The sequence below is a fragment of the Hyla sarda genome, chromosome 8 (genome assembly GCF_029499605.1).
Source record: "Hyla sarda isolate aHylSar1 chromosome 8, aHylSar1.hap1, whole genome shotgun sequence".
NCBI classification, from domain to species: Eukaryota; Metazoa; Chordata; class Amphibia; order Anura; family Hylidae; genus Hyla; species Hyla sarda.
The window spans coordinates 40,499,623-40,523,507 of record NC_079196.1 but is presented as its reverse complement, the minus strand read 5'-3'; the positions used below and the strand labels follow the sequence as shown (position 1 = coordinate 40,523,507).

The 23,885-nt window shown below is 40.7% G+C and overlaps 1 protein-coding gene across 1 annotated transcript in view; it reads left to right on the top strand.

Moving 5' to 3' along the window:
* The window catches only part of LY75 (lymphocyte antigen 75), a 113,292-nt gene extending 97,134 nt beyond the window's left edge, over positions 1 to 16,158 (top strand). The window contains exons 30-35 of the mRNA XM_056536449.1: positions 41 to 264; positions 1,299 to 1,464; positions 3,777 to 3,935; positions 6,678 to 6,800; positions 13,678 to 13,845; positions 14,628 to 16,158. Coding sequence (XP_056392424.1) covers positions 41 to 264; positions 1,299 to 1,464; positions 3,777 to 3,935; positions 6,678 to 6,800; positions 13,678 to 13,845; positions 14,628 to 14,791 — 1,004 coding nt within the window. The 3' untranslated portion in view covers positions 14,792 to 16,158. The remainder of the gene's footprint in view (positions 1 to 40; positions 265 to 1,298; positions 1,465 to 3,776; positions 3,936 to 6,677; positions 6,801 to 13,677; positions 13,846 to 14,627) is intronic.
* Positions 16,159 to 23,885: the final 7,727 nt, after the last annotated feature.

The window sequence follows — 23,885 nt, the reverse complement described above, 5'->3', positions numbered from 1 at the left end:
TGCAGCACTCATATTAACATGCAATATGTTTTCTACCCAGGTTCTAAAGAAGATTACATTTCACCCATGCCGACAGTAATACCCTATTCTAACTCTTCATACTTTGTTCTGAAAAAGAAGCTTACATGGTTTGAAGCAGCGAGGGAATGCAAGCAGAAGGACGCTTACCTGGCCAGTGTACACAGTGAACACCACCAATTGTTTCTGGAGCATATTGTCAGGCAGGATGGGTTTGAAGCGTGGATCGGACTGTGGAACAATGACGTAAGTAGTTGGATCTCTGTGACAACCCCTTCTGAGGAGGAAGACAATTACAGCGGGTTTGCTTGGTGTGTGTATGTATATATATGTGTGTGTGTGTGTATATATGTGTATATATATATATATATATATATATATATATTTGCTGCCTTGGGGGAGTGCTGGTTTTAATGTGTGTAAGTTTTTTTTATTTTTATTTTTTCGTCGTGGGCACTGTTAATGGACACGCAGTCCATGTCTTAGGCTACTTTTGGTATATTTGCCTATGGTGCTCCCGGGTTAGAGTAGATTCATATTTATACTACAAATATACAGATGCAGTCTATGGAGATTACTACCAGCACCACTCTAGGGTGTATTCCACGTGTTGCATTGATGGAAACGAAACACAAGGAAACCGCACAACCAGCCGCACAGGTGCGTCCCGGGTGCAATAGCACTAGTCAGAGGCAAAGCAAATCCACATATGAGAGAGATGTGTAGAAAAACGCAGCACTCACCGGGTTAGATGCAGATAAAATCAACTTCTTTATTGAATAGAGAAACAGCGGCTTGCTTGTGCGGGGGAGCAGGTGAACAGGCGTGCAGGGGGGAAGGAGATAGGCGGCGGACCGTATCGTGCACGTTTAAAAAAAAAATAAAGTGTGTAGTTACTCTTCCTCGGTCAACACGTCCCTAGCCATAACATTTGAGCCCCGAACAACCTCTTTTTATTTGACAATTTCAGTGGCATGTGATGTGTTAAATGTCAACTTAAAGCTAAGTTAGCTGCTATATCAATAGAGGTTGTGTTTTAGAAGGTGGTAGTTTGCTTGTAAATAATTAGCTGCAACAAAGCCTAACTCAATGTTTCCTAACCAGGGTGCCTTAAGCTCATGTACAACTACATCTCCCAGCATGCCTGGACAGCCAATGGATTTGCTACAGCTGGAGGCATCATTTTTGGAAAACAACCAATAGTTCATTTTCTTAAGTGCAAAAAAAAAGTCTTAAAAAATTGTCTGGAATTCTTACTAAAAATACATTTTGGCTTCCAGGGAACAACTATGGAGTGGTCGGACGGTACCGAACTTGACTATGTACCTCAGGAATTTGGCAATGAACTAATTCCCGGAAACTGCACATATCTCAATCGTAAAGGAGACTGGAACACGAAGAGGTGTAACGAGACTCTGAACGGTGCAATATGTTATAAATCTGCAAGTAAGTTCTAATAAACCTCTGATATTTATAAGAATTAGGCATAGCTAGTAATTTAACTACTGAGTTGATACTGGTTTATTGATTTTATAAGCTATATTGACAAAATAGGCAATAAGTGCATGCCTGCCCCCTACTGGTCATGTTAGCATGAGAAATATGTATATAGTGTGGTGTTCTCGCATGGTCATTATTATGGTTACATGTAGAACATTTATTTAAAGGGGTTATCCAGGAATCGGAAACCAGAGCTAATTTCTACCAAAAAACAGTGCCACCCCTGTCCTCAGGTTGTGTGTGGTATTACAACTTGTCTCCATTCACTTCATTGGAACTGACCTGCAGTATCACACACACAACCAGCAGAAATTTAGCTCTGGTTTTCTATTCCTGGGCTGCCCCTTTGGATAGGGGATAAAATGTCTAGCAGTGGAGTACCTCTTTGCACGTACAGAAATGCATTTTGTTTCAAAATGCATCACTTATGTCAGTTACCCAACAGGGTGCCTCCAGCTGTTGCAAAACTACAACTCCCGGCATGCCCGGACAGCCTTTGGCTGTCCGGGCATGCTGGGAGTTGCAGTTTTGCAATGGCTAAAGACATTCTGGTGTAGAAACACTTGCATATGTAAGCAAACTATATTGAGAAAGATATAAAGATATGATATTAGATTAGATAGAGAGAGATGGATGGGAGAGAGATGGATGGGAGAGAGATGGATGGGAGAGGGATGGATGGGCGAGGGATGGATGGGCGAGGGATGGATGGGAGAGGGATGGATGGGCGAGGGATGGATGGGCGAGGGATGGATAGGCGAGGGATGGATAGGCGAGGGATGGATAGGCGAGGGATGGATAGGCGAGGGATGGATAGGCGAGGGATGGATAGGCGAGGGATGGATAGGCGAGGGATGGATAGGCGAGGGATGGATAGGCGAGGGATGGATAGGCGAGGGATGGATAGGCGAGGGATGGATAGGCGAGGGATGGATAGGCGAGGGATGGATAGGCGAGAGATATGAGATGGATAGAGGGATAGATAAAACAAAAATCACAACAGCACTCAAGTGGAAAAAAAATGTTGCACAATGAATGGGTGCAGGCTACTGAGATGACTAGAGATGAGTGAAGTTACAGTGATTCAATTCGTCACGAACCTCGCAGCTCGGCAGTTACTGACTTTATCCTGCATAAATGAGTTCAGCTTTCAGGTGCTCCAGTGGCTGGAGACTTTCCTAGGACTTTATCCATCTTTTCCAGCCACCGAAACACAAAAAAGTCAGCGACTGCCGAGCCGCGAGGTTCGTGACGTATCGAATTACTGTAACTTCACTCATCTCTAGAGATGAATCAAGTCCACCAATTCTTCTGCATCAATAAAAAATGTGCTCTTGCATATTTTTTTTTTTTTTTTCATGAAATAAATTTGCCTTTTTTACTTTTATGGAGTGCTGCACTGGCCTTATTTTTTTATAGATAGATAGATATTGGATGAATAGATAGATATGAGAGATAGATGGATAGATATTAGATGAATGGATGGATGGATGGATGGATGGATGGATAGATAGATAGATGGATAGATAGATCTATCTATCTGTCTATCTATCTATCTCCTATATATATATCTATCCTATTTATCTATGAGAGATAGATGAGATAGATCTATCTATCTATCATCTTATTTCTATCTATATCTATCTCCTATATATATCTATCTATCTATCTCTCATATCGATCTAGTAGTAGAAAAAGAACAGCACAACCTACAAAAGGAAGATTCCGTAGGGGGTTGCACGCAGCTCCTGGATCCTTGGTTAAGGGATCATCTTTTAGACAGTACAAAAAATCTTGTCCACAGCACCAAAGTTCATGAAAAAAAAATAGGTGTTTATTCCATAAAAGGTGTCAATACAGCAGCTGCATTGACACCTTTTATGGAATAAACACCTAATTTTTTTCATGAACTTTGGTGCTGTGGACAAGATTTTTGTGTGTACTGTCTCATATCTATCTATCTATCTATGAGAGATAGATCTATCTATCTGCTCTTCCTCCCTATCTCCTCTATCTCCTATATCTGTCTGTCTATCTATCTATCTCTCATATCTATCTATCTATGAGAGATAGATAGAGGAGATAAATAGAGGAGATAGAGAGATAGATAGATAGGTAGATAGAGGAGGTAGGTGGAGGAGATAATAAATATAAATATATATATATATATATATATATATATATATATATATATATATATATATATAGGCTTGCAGTGTTTTATCTGTCTTATTCTATGTGAATCCTATGTTTTCCAGTGCAGTTAAAGTTTTCTAGCGAAGACGAGCTGTGCCCCAAAACACCAGGCACAGGGCGCTGGGTCCGTCACAAGGATTTCTGCTATGGCTTTGATGTGACAATTTACAACTACACCGTCTATAACAACATGGAGGCCAGCACAATGTGTCAGACTGTGGGTAGGTCATCAGTGTTATGTATAAACCGCACATATGGGTATGCGTGTAACAATATGGAAGACAAACCTATATGTATATATTATATGTGTCTAGCGACATAATTTGGCTTTATTCAACAGTGCAGCACAAGAATACGCACAATGTCTGAACAGTTACTACTTAAGCAATAAGTGCAACTCTGGTTAAATGTGTCTTTGGTGGTTATTTTTGTTCTCCTATTAAAGTAGCCATATGGTTGGTTGTTTTGCAGGATTAGTTGTATTTTTGAGTGGCAACATTTTGGGAGTTTGTATAACATTGATTAACTTTAAAGGAGTACTCTGCCCCTTGACATATTATCCCCTATCCAAAGGAAAGGAGATAAGATGTCTGATCTCGTGGGTTCCGCCACTGGGACCCCCCTCGATCTCCGAGCAGCACCCGGCATTCTAAACAATAAACTTAGAACGCTGGGTTCCTGCGGCAGGGGTCGTGATGTCACGCCATGCTCCCTCCATACTTGTCTACAGGAGGGGGCGTGACTGCACGACCCCCACTGCAGGAACCCAGCATTCTACCTTACGGTTTAGAATGCCGGGTGCTGCGCGGAGATCGTGGAGGGTCCCAGCGGCGGGACCCCTGTGATCAAACATTTTTTTTTTTTTTTTACTTTCAAAACAAAAGGTTTTATTATATACTGGGTCACATAACAATGTTACACGATGTAAATACACAAGAGTTCAATCGGTATGGTCGAAGCATATATGTGACTAAAGCGGGCTTCCAGTGAGGGCATGAGTGAACACAGGTAACACGTAAAATAGTATTGGCCCAGTAATGTCATGTGGTATGGTACCACTCCCGTAAGTCAAGAGCGGTCAACAAGGTCCACTGACCAGAAAGAGAAAACAAAGAAAAAACAAAGAAAATAACTAAAATAAAAAGTAAAACATAAATGAGCAAACAACACAGTGAAGACACAGCATGGAGTAGGGGAAGGTAGAGTGAGTAGGAAAAGAAAGGCGGAAGGGGAAGGGGGCGGAGGGGTGGAGGGGAGACCAGAAAAGGGATGAAAGAATGGGAGCGTGGAGAAGAAGGAAAAAAAAAAAGGGGGGGGGGGCAGAGGGACAAAAAGCACTAACCTCAGGTCCACTGGTCGTCACCTCCGAGCTGCCAGCCTTCCAGTGACCAACTCGTGGGTTAGCCTAGGTCCGTCAATCACGAGGCCTAATGGGATGGGGTCTAGGGGAGGGGGGTGTATAGGGGCATCAGTCGGCTCTATAATCAGGGGAGTCCACATGTGACATCCAGGGGCGCCAGATTGTCAGAAATCTATCATTGCGGTCTGAGGAGTCTGCCATTATCTCTTCCATTCTACACAGGAAGAGGACTTCGGAATACCATTCGGACAGTGTCGGGGGAGCGGTGGATTACCATTTTCTGGGTATTACTGTTCTTGCCGCCATCAGCAAAAAGTGGGCGAGGATTTTAGCAGGAGTTTTACAGGAGGAGGGTAAGATAGTCAGCAATAGCACCTTGGGGTCATTTTGATAGACAATACCAGTAATGGATGTATTGTGAGATAGAACCGCGGTCCAAAAGGAGGCAAGCAAGGGACAGGCCCACCAAATGTGAGTCATCGTCCCCTTCTCCCGTCCACATCTCCAGCAGAGATCTGAGACCTGAGGGTACATTTTGTGCAAAACCACTGGTACTCTGTACCAGCGGGAAAGAAGCTTGTAGTTGGTCTCCTGCGCTTTACAGGAGATCGAGAGTTAATGACAGTGTAAAGGCCATCAACCAGTCAGACGCGGCAAAGGAAGTCTGCAATTCCGCCTCCCACGCCCCAACAAACCTCGGAGGACTGCTTTCAGCCTCAGCCATTAGAAGGGCATATATTTGTGATCAAACATTTTATCCCCTATCCTTTGACTAAGGGATAAGATGTCTCTGGGCAGAATACCCCTTTAATTCTTTCTGGGTGGAATGGGAAAAAGAAAAAATCTCCACCAATTTAATTTTTCATTTTTATATTTTCTGCCATTCACCATGCAGCATACATAATGTGTTAGCTTTACTCACGCGGTTGGTACAATTTTAGCATTACCAAATTTATATATAATTTTTTTTTTTTTTTTTTACACAATAAAACAGTTTTCAGGTTTTTTTTTTTTTTTTTGCTGTCACGTTCAAAGAGCCATACCATTTGTTTTTTCTGTTGAGTTGTGTGGGGGCTTGTGATTTTTGTAGCTTTTATTGGTATCTTTTTGTGGTACTTTAGATTTTTTGAATTGCTTTTTATTCTATTTTCCATGATGATCATTTTTTATTTTGTAAAGAAGTACAGAGAAATAGAAAAAAAAAATTGCAAGTAGATCGCCATATGAATTGTTTCATTTGTACTGATGTAGTATGAAACTATGAATGTAACAACATTTTGTGATTAGTAAAGGGTAATGTTGCCTTCTGAAAGTCTTCACCACATTAGGCAAATATAGGCAGTTTTTTCTATTAATTTTTTTCTATTTTGTGTTTTTTTTCCCTATTATTTTACTATTGTTTGTTTTTTATATTTGATATCTTTTATATATTATTGTATTTTCGATAGGTGGGATAAATAGAGATCAGCAATGTCATCCACTGACATCAGATCATTTCAGCAGGGTTTATTCTTAATTTGGGGGCTGAACACGCACCATTGTGTGGCATAGGCATGTATTCTGTACTATGTCATTGGACTCGTTTTTTATTCACTGTCCTTAGATCCCACCTCCACATTGCTGACTATAAATGACGAAGAGGAAAATGCCTTTGTTAGCAGATCCCTGGACAATGATCCGTATGTTACCAGACGAATTTGGCTTGGAGTAAATTCCAGTATGACTGGTAAGTGTTGTATGTATGTAAAACCCTGACTTCTTCTTCAAGGCATTGTTTAATGTATTTTGTTTTAGTTGTTTAGATGGAAGTCAGTTAAAGAATAATAATGTGACTGGGGCGGCCATATTGGTGATACACACATATTATGTTGTCTTTATGGACTGTATGGCTGGGTGTGTACTTTTTGATAGCTGCAAAGAATTTTAATCAATTGACATAAAATCTCATAAAGTATTATTGTGCTATTACTGTGAATTTACACAACTGGATACAGCCCTCTAAGTATGCATATACTACTTGTACTACTATATACTACTAAAATAAAAATAAATAACTGATATGGCTAGTTTTACTTAAAATATTTATTAAACTATTAATTGAAAATCTTGTCTATAACAGGGCTCTTGCCACAGACGAGCTACACACAGTCATGGTCGTAAATGTTGGCACCCCTGAAATTTTTCAAGAAAATTAAGTATTTCTCACAGAAAAGTAACAAATGTTTTGCTATACACATGTTTATTCCCTTTGTGTGTATTGGAACTAAACCAAGAAAAGGGAGGAAAAAAGCAAATTGGACATAATGTCACCAAACTCCAAAAATGGGCTTGACAAAATTATTGGCACCCTTTCAAAATTGTGGAAAAATAAGATTGTTTCAAGCATGTGATGCTCCTTTAAACTCACCTGGGGCAAGTAACAGGTGTGGGCAATATAATAATCACACCTGAAAGCAGATAAAAAGGAGAGAAGTTCACTTAGTCTTTGCATTGTGTATCTGTGTGTGCCACACTAAGCATGGACAACAGAAAGAGGAGAAGAGAACTGTCTGAGGACTTGAGAACCAAAATTGTGGAAAAATATCAACAATCTCAAGGTTACAAGTCCATCTCCAGAGATGTAGATTTGCCTTTGTCCACAGTGCGCAACATTATCAAGAAGTTTGTAGCCCATGGCACTGTAGCTAATCTCCCTGGGCGTGGATGGAAGAGAAAAATTGATGAAAGGTGTCAACGCAGGATAGTCCGGATGGTGGAAAAGCAGCCCCAAACAAGTTCCAAAGATATTCAAGCTGTAATTCCAGCTCAAGGAGCATCAGTGTCAGCGCAAACTTTCCATCGATATTTAAATGAAATGAAACGCTATGGCAGGAGACATAAAAAAAACAAGACCACATTTTGCCAAAACGAACTTGAGTAAGCCAAAAATCCTTGTGGGAAAACGTCTTGTGGACAGATGAGACCATAATAGAGCTTTTTGGTAAAGCACATCATTTTACTGTTTACCGAAAACTGAATGAGGCCTACAAAGAAAAGAACACAGTACCTACAGTGAAATATGGTGGAGGTTCAATGATGTTTTGGGGTTGTTTTGCTGCCTCTGGCCCTGGGTGCCTTGAATGTGTGCAAGACATCATGAAATCTGAGGATTACCAATGGATTTTGAGTCGCTCTGTACAGCCCAGTGTCAGAAAGCTGGGTTTACGTCCGAGATCTTGGGTGTTCCAGCAGGACGATGACCCCAAACATACGTCAAAAAGCCCCCAGAAATGGAGGGCAACAAAGCGCTGGAGAGTTCTGAAGTGGCAGCTATGAGTCCAGATCTAAATCCCATTGATCACCTGTGGAGAGAACTTAAAATTGCTGTTGGGAAAAGGCGCCTTCCAATAAGAGAGACCTGGAGCAGAAAGGAAGAGTGGTCCAACATTCCGGCTGAGAGGTGTAAGAAGCTTATTGATGGTTATAGGAAGCCACTGATTTCAGTACAGTAATTTTTTTCAAAGGGTGTGCAACTAAATATTAAGTTAAGGGTACCAATAATTTTGTCCAGCCCATTTTTGGAGTTTGGTGACATTATGTCCAATTTGCTTTTTTTCCTCCCTTTTTTGGTTTAGTTCCAATACACACAAAGGGAATAAACATGTGTTACTGCAATCCTTTTCTGTGAGAAATACTTCATTTTCTTGAAAAATATCAGGGGTGCCAACATTTACGGACATGACTGTACATATGAATTAGCAATAAATAAGAGTAAAAAGAGGATAAAAATTTGTATTAAGTCCAATGAAAGACCTGCATAAAAATGAATAGTCACATACAGTCTATGATGTAATCAGATAGGTAGGTTAAACATATGAGACAGTTGGTGCGCTGCACCACTCGCCACCCCACAAATAGAGCGAGGTCCCCGCAGCTTTCAGAGGAGATATGCAATCTGGTTAGCAGTACAGGGATATGAAGCGCCGTTCTTCCTAATGCTTGCAGACTGGCAAGGACATGTGTCCGGCCCAAAATGTTAGTCTGCGGCTCCACAGAGTATTGCTTGTCACGATCTGATCTTGCTGCAGGATGGCATGGACATGCGTCCCGCCATGATGGAAGTGGCTGTAGTTGGTAGCAGTGGTTGGTGGAGGGTGCAGCGGGGAGTGGTGGCGTCCTCATGCTAAGGATTGCGAGCGTGGTACCTGTACTGCTACCCAGATCACATATCTCCTCTGAAAGCTGCGGGGACCTCGCTCTATTTGTGGGGTGGTGAGTGGTGCAGCGAACCTACTGTCTCATATGTTTGTAGACAAAAGGGGGAGGGACATAAACCTCCAGACTAATATCAGATATACTGGTACATGATGAATTAATTAGATGGAGCTGTGCTTCAATTGATGATGAAAAAAAAAATGTATTCTTAGAATATGCAAATAAAGATAAATATAATTTTTGAAAATTATAATATCAACCTCCTTACACAGGGCCCTTGTGGGGAGGTGAAATTAAAACCTGCAATAAAGAAATACAATAAAAAAACATTAAAAAAACACGCTAAATATGCATTAGATTCAACTAGTCCGACATCTGAAGAAACGGCAATGTTCACAGTCCTTGATTGTAAGATACAGTCTGCATGTGTGTGTGTGTATGTATGTATGTATGTATGTGTGTATATATATATATATATATATATATATATATATTAATATTATATATTATACTAAATGTCCAGATTAAACACAGACCTTAGGGGAAGCCGCTGGTCTCAGAGGTGGGTGGAATCGCTCCGGAGATGGAAACAGCCTCGTGGAGAAAACCTTGGCGTCTGATGTCAGTCAGGTGGAGATGGGAAGAAAGCCGGCAAGATGGAATGCTGGATTACCGTATTTTTCGCCGTATAAGACGCACTTTTTCTTCCCCAAAACTGGGGGGAAAAGTTGGTGCATCTTATACGGCAAATACACACCTATCGGGTCGGTCCCTGCGGCCATCAACGGCCGGGACCCGCGGCAAATACAGGCTATCACCGATCGCGGTGATGCCCTGTATTAACCCTTCAGACGCGGCGATCAAAGCTGACCGCCGCATCTGAAGCCAAAGTCGGGCTGTTCGGGACCGCCGTGGCGTCCCGAACAGCTTACAGGACACCGGGAGGGACCTTACCTGCCTCCTCGGTGTCTGCTCTGTGCCGGGATCCCCTGCATGGCCGGCGCTCTCCTTCGACGTCATCGCGCACGCCGTCCCGTCATCCAGTAGGAGCGGCGTGCATAGCGACATGATGACGGCGACGGAGAGCGTGGATCCCGGGGAAGAAGACGTCCGGAGCGTCGGGGACACCCCGGGGACGCGGCGACAGCGATGGAGCGACATCCAGGGCAGCGGTGACGGGTCCGAAGCGGCGGGGACACGTGAGTACTACCTCCTATCTAGTGGTCTTCAACCTGCGGACCTCCAGATGTTGCAAAACTACAACTCCAAGCATGCCCGGACAGCCAACAGCTGTCCGGGCATGCTGGGAGTTGTAGTTTTGCAACATTTGGAGATCACTGTTGGGTGCAGAATCTTTTTTCTTTTTTTTTTTTCTCGATTTTGCACCTTTAAAATTGGGTGCGTCTTATATGCCAGTGCGTCCTATAGGGCGAAAAATACGGTAGGTGATTATAACAGGAACAGGCAGCTGTGTAGTGAAAGATAGCGGTCCTTCAAGGATTGTGGAATAAAGTTCTATTGTTTAATGCTGTAAAACTGCGGTATTGATGCAGTAGTTTTCTCTAGACGCGTTTCAGGGTACTTGGTGTAATGACCCTTTCCTCAGTAGAGACATTATTGACATTATTGTCTCATATGTTTAACCTACTTACCTGATTACATCATAAACTGTATCCAACAACTGACTATACATTTTTATGCAGGTCTTTTATGGGATTTAATACTGATTTTTATCATCTTTTTACTCTTATCATTTATTGCTAATTCATATGTATGTGTCTCGTCTGTGGCAAGGGCCCTGCTATAGACGTGATTTTCAATTAATAGTTTAATAAATATTTTAAGTAAAACTAGCCATATCAGTTATTTATTGTTATTTTAGTAGTACAGTATATGCAAGTATCCAGTCATGTAAATTCTCTGGGTTTTTTTTGGCACGAAGGGTATCGTGAAACACAGCGACCTTGGTATACATTGTATTTTATCGTGTGAGCCACCCACAACTCTTTGTATTATTTATCTGTGTTATTACTGTGTCCAGGAAGTGATAAAGTACAGCCAACCCTGCCTTATGTAGGCCTTCAGGTGTACAATAGAGCTTTGATAAACGGTCACATCTTTTTATAATGAAATGACTCTGCTCATCATGTCCCAGACTGGTCAATAAAGCTGACAAGTGAGCGGCAGAAATTGGGTGGCTTTCTGCCTATTGCATCTTCTCTGTTGGCTTATTATTCGTTTAAAGAACTGCACTATTTCAAGATATTTACATTTTTGGAGCCAGTTGATATGAAAAAAATAATTTTTCCCCCGGAGTACTCCTTTAATTGTAATGTCCAGAAGTGAGCCTGTAAAGCACAAGGACATTTTCTACTGGTATAAAGTATTCATCCAATGAAATTGCTACATATTACAAGACCAAACCAGTATCTTCCTGACAGATAATATAAGTAGATGTATAGGCTGAATAGATTATACTAATAAATAAAGTTTAAGCTACCTGGACAAAGCTTTTGGCTACCTAAGAATTCCTAATGAATGAAATATAGAGAAATACTAATAAAAGAAGAAAAAAATAATTGACAAATAGAAACACATTAGATTAGATTTTATCTCAGATGAGACAGTCCTTTTGAAATAGTTGCCTCGCTCCAGGCCATGCTCTTGACAGACAGCAGGTTTTGTCTGGAGCACATGCAGTTAAATGGATGATCTTGTAAAATTATCATTTCAACAGGAGCCCTTCTTTTTATATATATATATAATATATATATTACACACGTACAACCAAAGGATAAGTTGGCCAGCACTATTGATTCCAAACTATTATATAGACCTGGCTTACAGGTGCAGGCTGCTGGGCTAAATATACAGCAACAGGAGAATACAGCAGCACACTGCTAGCACAAAGATATAGATGAAACATGAGTATATAGATGAAACATGAGTATATAGATGAAACATGAGTATATAGATAAAACATGAAAAGCTATACAGCTGTAGTGCAATAAATGAAATTATGAAACAGTGAGGTACTTAGCTTGCAAATTTGGCAGCCAAATAGCTTGGACCGTCCCACCACGGTAAGGTGACCTCATTTTTAGACTGACCCTACACTATGAATATGCCTCTGTGTGAACAGTTCAGCAGGCATTGCAGGATTTGAAACATCCAAGGCACCTTATATACACCTGATAGAGGTGGGTGGGGTGCAAGAGCCCCCTCACTGTTTCATAATTAAATTTTTTCATTTATTGCACTCCAGCTGTATAGCTTTTCATGTTTTATCTATATTCTCATGTTTTATCTATATATTTGTGCTAGCAGTGTGCTGCTGTATTCTCCTGTTGCTGTATATTTAGCCCAGCAGCCTGCACCTGTAAGCCAGGTCCATATAATAGTTTGAAATCAATAGTGCTGGCCAACTTATTCTTTGTCTGTATTACACATACAGGGGAGTGGCTACCTCCATGTTGGCTCTTGCACCCCACCCACCTCTATTAGGTGTATATAAGGTGCCTTGGATGTTTCAGATCCTGCAATACCTGCTGAACTGTTCACACGGAGGCATATTCATAGTGTAGGGTCTGTCCCAAAATGAGGTCACCTTACCGTGGTGGGACGGTCCAAGCTATTTGGCCGCCAAATTTGCAAGCTAAGTACCTCATTGTTTCATAATTTCATATTTTCATTTATTGCACTACAGCTGTATAGCTTTTCATGTTCTATCTATATTCTCATGTTTCAGCTATATCTTTGTGCTAGTAGGGTGCTGCTGTATTCTCCTGGTGAGATATATATATATATATATATATATATATATATTGTGTGTGTGTGTATATATATATATATATATATATATATATATATATATATATATATATATATATATATATATGGGATGGGGTGTGTCCCTCCTTGTGGTCGTGGGAGGGGGCGTGTCCCTCCTTGTGGTGGTGGGAGGTGATTGGTTCCTCTGCTCATGCAGCCTTGTCCAGGACTCATCTCTTGTCTGACTCATGGACAAGCCTGATGCTGCTGCAGGACTGGATAGTATCCCAGTATGTATGGGGACCCCTAGTGGTGGAATATTCAGGAGCAGTTTTCTTTACTAAATACTCAAAAAAATTTAAACAACCATATTACAAAAGGTCTTTAATTTTCATCAGTAACAACATATAAAAAGTTTTTGGATCTGACCTTGCCCATTCAAACTAATTATGTTTTCCACTGAGCATTCAAGTTACTTTGCACTTTCAAAAAACATACTTAATTTACCTTTCTGTATATTGTCACAGAACACTACATTATAGGCTCTTCTGGGGCAGGGAAATATGTCAATCTATGTTAATGAGTGCAAAATATGGTGCATAGGATTGATAGAATTAATGTGTCTTCCTTTCTTTCAGGTCTGAAGTCAGTGTGGCTCGATGGCTCCCCTGTGCATTATACAAACTGGGGGTCTGCACAGAAAGAACAAGTGGGCCCTTGTGTTATATTGTCACCCCAGACAGGAACGTGGAGTAAAGTACCGTGTGCACCCGGTCAAGGAAGAGTTGTCTGCAAAGCACCTCTGAGTAAGTACTTTCAGGATTACAACAATTTTTTTTAATTATTATTTTAGAAAAAAATTTTGCACTTTCATCTCGAAAACAATAACAGAGAGGTAAAACGGTTGTCAATATATAAAGCATTTAATCATTATGTAGTTTTAGGTCCAAAATATTGTGCTACTTAATGTTTTTATCATGGGCAGGACTTTGTTTTTCCGGTACAGAGCTCTAAACCCTTTACATAGATATAGATTGATAGATGGAGTTTTGCATCCTATTTTATCCTTTTATGGCTCCTAATTCCCTTGTTTTGTGTTGCTCACCCTGCATGCAGTTCACTGAGGCGGAGGGTGCGTTCCCTTTCCTGCCCTCACATCTTATGTGAGAACTTCCTCCCTCACTCCTCAGAGCTGACAACTGGCTGCTCTTTGCACTTCCTATATTTTGTCTTAGTTGAGACACAGAGGTAATAGCTACAGGGACAAGTCAGTGTTCTGGACAGTGGAGGGACCCCTAGTGGTAAGAAGTATAGAGTATTTTTTCACCCAAAAATATACACATTTTTAACCAATGTATATAAGTATATAAAGTGTTTGCAAATTACAATGCCCATTTAAAGGAATTGTAAAGGTAAGTCCACCATTTAAAAATTGGGATTTTTTTGTGGCAATAGAGGATTATTTCTTAGATACTCGTCATAGATCACCAGCATTAGAAATTCTCTTGATCCATTGTTGGGGACCATTTGTCCATCGCCCATTTGTTTTATTAACTTATAAATTGTACATGCATTCATCTTGTCCTAGGATCCAGTGGAGCAGTGGCTGCCATCGCGTTTGCAGTGTCTGTGATTGTCGTTCTCCTCATCGGATCTCTCGTCTATCTCTATAGAAAGAAAAGTCCTTTCTTCTCTTCGGTTCGGTATCAGCGCGCAGAGGATCAGATGGAGTCCATGATCGACTATTCTTAGGACTGTCGATAAACCTTTTACTTGCATTTTTATTTTGCACAAATTTTTTATTGCTGCATTTTACTGTTATTTTATTTAGTCTGTTCTTCAACAGATTTAAGTTTTTGTTTGTTGTGGAAGACTACTATGAACCCAAATAATGGTGTGTTAGGAGTTTTTTGGACACCTAATAAGTTTTAATAATAATTTTTCTCTCCAAGCCAAATTAAAAATGTTCCGGTTGTTGTTAGAATTAGATTTTTTATATATATTGAAGGTGTTTTAGCATTTTTGTTAACTTGCAGACGAATGTTTGGGAGGAGTTCTAAATTTGTATGGTACAGTTGGGTAAAAATTCAGAAGATTTAAAGTCATTTAACAGCTTATCCTGAGGAACAATATATCTGCACCTCATCCTCTGGTAGTCCGAGCAGCTGTTTGTACTCTAGAGCAGATCTTCATATTCATTCCTGTAAGAGTCGACATGATGCATCCCTATCTAATTTGGAAAGGTAGAATGTCGCCCAATCTTGAATTTCGGCTGTGAAATGTTCCGCCACGGAAATTCCACAGTTTGACCAGTATAGCAGAATCCTGTTGGAAACAATGGGACCCTGCTACAAGCGGATACTTAGCAGTGTGGACTGGCCCTAACAAAGAAAACTTAAGTACTACAAGTGCACGGTCAACTGTTAGAGGGCCTTCAAGTGGAAACTTGCAATAAAAGTCCAGCATAAAGGAAACTTGCTCTTTTTCTACTTTATTACATTTAAATTTTTTTATAAAAATGCTTACAATTGCATGGAACACAGGAATGAGGTACTACGCGTTTTGGCTTCCATGCCTTAATCATAGATCTTCTATGATTAAGGCATGGTAGCCGAAATGCGCCGGCTTTACAATTGCATGGAAACACAGGAATAAAATCTTTGTTGCAAAAAATTCCATAAAACAAAGAGCAGGTTTCCGTTTTGCTGGACTTTTTTTTAAATGCAAAAATAAAGCATGGCGCAATTCCTAAATGCAACAAGATCCCTTTTTCAGTTTGAGACCTTCCTTTGAATACAGTGGAAGATCTATCCCCCGAGGGCTACCTGTTTTTCCAACAAACCAAATACAAATACTCGGCAAAGAATATGAAGTGCAGATATTTTGGTCACATATATCTTTGTTAGTGAAATTCCATTAATCCACCATGTGATAATCGAGCATATGTTTTTAATAAAGCTGCTGTACTACGTAAAACCATACAAAAGCAGAAGACTGACCAGAGAGATTTAGAAGATTGCTCAGAATAAAAAGGGAATATTACATTTTGGGGAATATTACATTTTGTTTTAACATTAGGGGAGATTTATCAAAACCGGTGTAGAGGAAGAGCGTTGCAGTTGCCCTTAGCAACCAATCAGATTTCTTCTTTAATTTTTAAAAAGGCTTCTGAAAAGTTTTCAGAAGCCTTTTTATAAATTAAAGAAAAAATCTGATTGGTTACTATGGACAACTGCACCGCTCTTCCTCTACACCGGTTTTGATAAATCTCCCCTATTGTATTTTTGGTCTATTCTTTTAAGTGAATCCGGGCACCTATCCTGTTCTATCAATGTTGGATAAATGGAATTTTACCTTTTTGTGTGCGTGTGTGTAAATATAGTGGGTTGTGCATTTTCGGATATGTAATTTTTTTTTAAGATACATTTTTTCCTTATGCTACTGTAACAACAGAAACGTTAAGTTTATTTTTGTGTAATTCTGAATATTTATTAGTAGCACTAAGTAGGAGAAAAACCTACTGTACTTTTGGGAATTATGGGGGGGGGGTTTAGCCTTAGAATATTGCCTTACAAATGTTTCGTAGATTTGAACAATTGTGTGTAAGTAAGACAGAAGTGCAATATTTATAAAGAGTGCATAAAAATAGGTGGGCGTAACAAGTCAGGTGATTTCTGCTGACCTATCTGAGAGCAGGATATGACAGAGGGCGAGAAGCTGAGCTGTGGGATATATATAGGTTTATATGAATTTCTTTTTAAAAAGCAGAGTAAATCCTTACAGGACTCCTAGAAGAGTCCTGCTGACCCCGCCCAGACAGTGATTGACAGTGTCTTGTGTACATACATTGACACAATGGAAGCTGTAAATCACTGTATGTGGGTGGGGTCATCAGGACTCTTCCGGTCTCTCCTAGGAGTCCTGTCAGGTTTTACTCTGCTTTTTACTAAGAAATCCTGCTCCAAATCCTATATATCTGTATATCCCTGAGCTTAGCTTTGCTCCCTCTATCATATCCTGCTCTCAGATAGGCCAGCATATAGGCCACCTTTAAGTACTAGGAAACAGGCTTTCTAACACAAACCACGCCATTTGTTGACACCGATCATACCCTTGAACGTGGTCGGTGTACATATATGTAGACTTAATCCTGGGACCACCTTTTTCTTGCTGCAATGCATATAGTTTTCATTAAAAACCTCATCGTTTTCTGTCTGCAGCTCCTGCGCATTTACGCTCCTACGCATTTATGCATGGCCTTAGAAAATGCAGGAAAGTTTTGGGTTACTTGGATCTCTTCACCTTGCTATGGGGTAGTGAAACAGTGTGTACAGAGCAGTGGGTTGCACCTGCAGCTGTTTTTATTAGGTGGCACTACTCCACTACCTGATGAAGGGTTACAAGTTGCCAGAAACGTTACTGTATTTTCTTATGCCATGTTAAAGTAATATTACCTTTAGCATAGCCCTCATCTAAAGTGTGCTTCCCTCTTCTTGGATTTATGTTTGGATAGGAATAGGTCAGCCCACTTGGAACATGCACTCCTCTATGATATAATCAGCTGTCCTGCCTGGGGCCTACTTACTACCTTATCTCCAAACTGACCTATATGTCTTCATAGTCACAGGCAAATAAAATACCCTGTGTAGCCTGATCCTGCAGTTATTTCTTTTGATCATTTGTCTCCTCTTTGTAAATAAATAAGAGTGGCTGAATTCACACTATAAGATTTGGAGGGCGGCTCTAGGACCGTGAGGACACCAGGAGCGGCGGCCCAAGACACCAAAGTATTCCACCAGAAAATAAAAAGGTCATTCTTTCGGAGGATGAATTTGAGCTGTGCAGGGGGAATCCCATTAACAGTAATGGCACTCTGCTGCAGCGGAATTCTAAAGCGGAATTACGCTTGGAAACTCGGTTGTGTAAACCTGGCCTAAGACTTCAGGGTCAGACTACGCAGGGTTTGTGTGTAGTCTGTTGCCATGGAGACATATAGGTTTGCTGTAGACCTAAAACTGTAGGAGATTAAGGCAGTTTGCCTTTTAGATGCGCTATAGAGCAATAAAAAATGGTTGCAGTGTTGAACACGGCCTTTAATTCTTTTGCATTTGTAGATGTAAATGATTTATTTCACAGTATAGCAACAGCACAATAAAGAAAGGTTGTGAAGTCGCTGTAAACATATATAGTAGGTGCAGGGTGTGATGTGTATGTTAAATAATAGGGGTCATACATTTCCAATCATAAACCCATTAAAGTGTTAATAGCCAATAATAATTCCTATGTATTTTATAGAAGGAGGAGGAGGGGCTCCAGCCTCTATGCCTTGAACTTATTAATGCACAAGACCTGGAAAGCCATAACTTGCTTACATTTGCACTATGCAAAACATCCCACCTTCTACTTCCTCCTCTAAATTAAAGGTGCACTCCCAGTGGAAAAAAAAACTAACGTTTTCCACTCAACTGGTGAAACAAAGTTATACACATTTGTAAATGACTTCTATTAAAAAATCTTAATTATTCCAGTACTTATCAGCTGCTGTATGCTCCACAGGAAGTTGTGTAGATCTTTTCTGTCTGATCACAGTGCTCTCTGCTGACACCTCTGTCCATGTCAGGAACTGTCCAGAGCAGGAGAGGTTTGTTATGAGGATTTGTTCCTGCTCCGGACAGTTCCTGACACGGACAGAGGTGTCGGCAGAGAGCAGTGTGGTCAGACAGGAAGGAACTACACAATTTCCTCTGGCGCATAAAGCAGCTAAGTACTTGAAAGGGTTAAGATTTTTTAATAGAAGTAATTTACAAATCTGTATAACTTTCTGGCACCAGTTGATTTAAAAAATAAAATTCCACCGGAGTACCCCTTTAAATGCAATTTTGTAGACAGATCTGGATGTAATGCTAAGGGCTCTTAACAGCCAGTATATTAAAGCACATGAAAAGCACTCCAATGTAATAAATAACCAGTTTAAGGAAAATAGTCTGTTTTATAAAACAAAATAAACTTGTTTTATTTTTATGTACAAATGTATTTTTGGCCATGAGAAGATCTTAATCCTTCCAGTACTTATCAGCTGCTGTATGCTCCAGAGGACGTTGTGTAGTTCTTTCCAGTCTGACCACAGTGCTCTCTGCTGACACCTCTGTCCATGTCAGGAAGTGTCCAGAGCAGGAAAGGTTTGCTCCTACTCAGGACAGTTCCTAACATGGCCAGAGGTGTCAGCAGCTGATAAATACTGTAAAGATTAAGATTTTCAACAGAAGTAATTTACAAATTTGTATAACTTTCCTGGATCAGCTGCTTTGAAAACCCCTTTTTTTCTCCAGAGTACCCTTTCAATTGTTATAAAAATGTAAATCCAACTGTCTGGATAACACGGTGAATGGAAATGAGTCTCTCTATGCCAGTGGTCTTCAAACTGTGCAAGGTGTTGCAAAACTACATTGGCTGTCTGGGCATGCTGGGAGTTGTAGTTTTGCAACATCTGGAGGTCAACAGTTTGGAGACCACTGCTGTATGCATCAGCGCATATAGAATTTGACTTCTGGTCCTGACATTCCAGGTATTTTTATCAAGCATAATATTTAAAAAAAATAAAATAAAAAAAGTACCATAAAAAGCACATCCAGAATTTAGAGATTCTTTAAGAAATTAATCAGCACAGAATTTAGGAAATATATATATATATATATATATATATATATATATATATATATATATAATTTACAGCAACCAAACATGGTGGTCTCTTTTTAAGGTGCCTATACGATCTCTCATCTTCTCCGCTATTGTTCTCGACAGGACTATTACAGGGTGAAAAATAAAAAAGATTTCCAGTAATGTCTGCTTTAATTTAACTTGCCTAAGAACAATGCGTTCAGCATGTGACTAGTTAATGCTGTGCCCTCCGCATTATACAAATGCCAAACCAATGTTCATTAAACATGTTTTTTTATAACAAAATTTGTCATGTGTTTACTGTGTGTCCAGTGTATAAGTGGGAGGTCCAGTATGTGTCCGGTAGGTTAGTGGTGTATGTAATGTGTGTCCAGTATGTTAGTGGTGTATGTAATGTGTATCCAGTAGGTTAGTGGTTATGTAATGTGTGTCCAGTATGTTAGTGGTGTATGTAATGTGTGTCCAGTAGGTTAGTGGTGTATGTAATGTGTGTCCAGTATGTTAGTGGTGTATGTAATGTGTGTCCAGTATGTTAGTGGTTATGTAATGTGTGTCCAGTATGTTAGTGGTGTATGTAATGTGTGTCCAGTAGGTTAGTGGTGTATGTAATGTGTGTCCAGTAGGTTAGTGGTGTATGTAATGTGTGTCCAGTAGGTTAGTGGTGTATGTAATGTGTGTCCAGTAGGTTAGTGGTGTATGTAATGTGTGTCCAGTAGGTTAGTGGTTATGTAATGTGTGTCCAGTAGGTTAGTGGTGTATGTAATGTGTGTCCAGTATGTTAGTGGTGTATGTAATGTGTGTCCAGTATGTTAGTGGTTATGTAATGTGTGTCCAGTATGTTAGTGGTGTATGTAATGTGTGTCCAGTATGTTAGTGGTGTATGTAATGTGTGTCCAGTAGGTTAGTGGTGTATGTAATGTGTGTCCAGTAGGTTAGTGGTGTATGTAATGTGTGTCCAGTAGGTTAGTGGTGTATGTAATGTGTGTCCAGTAGGTTAGTGGTGTATGTAATGTGTCCAGTAGGTTAGTGTCATATTCAGTGCGAGTCCCAGTATGTTAGTGGAAAGGGTGGTATATGTTCAGTGTTTGTGGTATGTGTCTAGTGTATGAGTGGCATATGCAGCATGTTTCCAGTGTGTTAGTGGCACTTTTGCCATATGTCTAATGTGTGAGTGATGTCTGTGGTATGTAGCCAATATGTTAGGGGCAGAGGCTTAACTTGTAGCTCCTGGGCCCAATGCAAAATCAGCAAAAGGGCCCCATGTGCTATTTATAATACTGGTCCCTTATGGGGAAGATGTGCCCTGGGGCCCCCTTAGACACTGTAGTGACTGTTATCTCTGCATCCTCTATAGTTCCGCCCCTGGTTTGGGGTGTATGTGCTACGTGTCTAGCATGTGAGTGCCATATACAGTATGGGTTCCTGTATGTTAGTGGCATGTGCTCTTAGTGTGTGAGTAGTGCATGGTGTATGCGGTATGAATCCAGTGGGGCAGTGGCATATGCTATATGGGCCAAGTTTTGCGCATATGTGGTAAATATACAGTATAGTATGTAAGAGGCATATGTGCTATGGTCAGCATTTATCATTGTAGGTGTAAGTAAAGCATTTATCATTGTAGGTGTAAGTGAAGCATTTATCATTGTAGGTGTAAGTGAAGCATTTATGATTGTAGGTGTAAGTGAAGCATTTATGATTGTAGGTGTAAGTGAAGCATTTATCATTGTAGGTGTAAGTGAAGCATTTATCATTGTAGGTGTAAGTGAAGCATTTTTCTACACCTTTTTTTGTGTGCTGTTATGTGTAGGAGCAACAAATGTATTAAATAGTCAGAGCATTAGATACATTATGTGCAGGTCACATTTTCTGAAATTTTACTCTTCACATACACCAAAAAGCTAAGCTAAGTCTGGTCGGTGTTGTTTTTTGGTGGTTTTGGCTTTTTTTTTGCCCTTTTCAGAAAAAGGCGCAGTTTATAAAACTGTCCATATCATGTGTATGGCCAAAATCAGTGGATTGCAACTCAAAATCAGCAGAAATGTTTAAACCAAAAGGTGCAAAAAAAGGGCACTTGCTCCAAAATAGCACCAAATATAGATGGGGGGGGGGGAAAAAGGTAAATTCATTGAGAAATGTCGGCCTATGGGGGAGATTTATCATTGCTTTTAGAGCAATTGTTTGTCTGTTTTGGCGCAGTTCAGGCGCAAGCAGCATATTTAGAGACTTTTATGCGTCTTTTGATATAGACAGTTTTACTCTTTTTGCCTACCCGTAGAACTTTTTCTTTTTGACCCTGCAGTGGTCACGTATTTATCATTTGCGACTTTTGTCAAAAGTCGCTATTTTGTGCGCAGAGGTAAATTTTTAGGTGCAAAGCTACACCACCTACCAGTAGGCGTGAGAATCACTTCTACCTTCCGCAATTCAACCTTTAACCTCTTGTGGACTACAGCGTCCCACTCCCCTTCTATGAGATGTGCTCAGGAGCTTGGCGCAGGTCATAGCTGGGTGGTCCTGGCATCTATCTGCCACCAGGACCCATCTCTAATGCCAGACATCACCGATCATGGTGATACCTGGCTTTAACCCCTTAGACACCGCAATCAAATTTGATTGTGTCTAAAATTGCAAATAAAAATGTCCCGGCAGCTCTGTGAAAGTAAAAACATCTAACCTGCCAAATCCAGGACCCGGAAAGTGTCTACTTCCCTCCCTCACAAGCGTCTAGAAAAAGTGTATGCGGTAGAGCTTTTCCCACCACAGCAGAGCTGCGCAAAATTCATCATCCTGCTGCACCCAAATAAACGTGGGAAAATAGCTCTACCGTAGACATTCTATGATAAATCTGGACCTATGTGTTTAGTGTTTGAGTGGCATATGCGGTATAAGTCCTGTTTATTCTCTGATGTCAAGTATCAGAGAGGAGTCCCCCAAAGCTCCCGTAGTGTTGTGGTCTAACATGTCTCCATGTTCCCCCTCCCATACTTAGTCCTATTCGATTGACAGTCATCTGGAAGCCGAGCCCTTTTTTCAAATCTCTTTTCCTGTACTGTGTATATAAATTGGGGGAGATTTATCAAAACCTGTCCAGAGGAAAAGTTGCTGAGAAGAAGCGATCTGATTGGTTGCTAGGGACAACTCAGCAACTTTTCCTCTGGACAGGTTTTGATAAATCTCCCTAATTGTGCCCAGGTGCAAACCAGACTATATATCGATAGAGAGATATATATATATATATATAGAGAGAGAGAGAGAGAGAGAGAGAGAGAAGAATGCAGCAGCACACTGCCAGCACAAAGATATAGGTGAAACATGAACATGCAGATAAAACATGGAGAGCTATACAGCTATGGTGTAATAGATGCAAATGTGAAACTATGAAATATTGAGGCACTTAGCTCGCAAATTTGTCTCCGCCGGCGGTCAAATAGCTTGGACCGTCCCACCGCGATAAGGTGGCCTCATTGGGACGGACCCTACACTGTGAATATGCCTCTGTGTGAACAGTTCAGTAAGCATGGCAGGATCTGGAACATCCAAGACACCTTATATACACACCTGATAGAGGTGGGTGGGGTGCAAGGCCAAGATATAGATAGATATAGATAGATAGATATATAGAGATATAGATAGATATATAGAGATATATCTATATAAATATACATACACAGACATACAGTGGTCCCTCAACATACGATGGTAATCCCTTCCAAATGAACCATAGTTTGTTGAAACCATCGCATGTTGAGGGATCCGTGCAATGTAAAGTATAGGAGGTAATACTCACATGTCCCCGCCGCTCGGGAACCGTCACCGCTGCCCTAGATGTCGCCCTTCATCGCTGTTGCCGCCTCCCCGGGGTGTCCCTGTTGCTCCGGAACGTCTCTCCTGCCCAGGAACCTCACTCTTGCTATGCACGCCGCTCCTATTGGATGACGGGACGGCGTGCGTGGCGACGTGATGACTACGGAGAGCGCCAGCCATGAAGGGGATCCCGAAGAGGACGCTCTGGAGCCATGTAAGTGACCATCACCGGAGCACACGGGGCACCGCAAACGGCTATCCGGCGGCAGCTGAAACAGTCTGCGCTGCCGGATAGCCGTTTATGCGATGGTCCCGACATACAAAAGCATCGTATGTTGATGCTGCCTTCAACATGCGATGG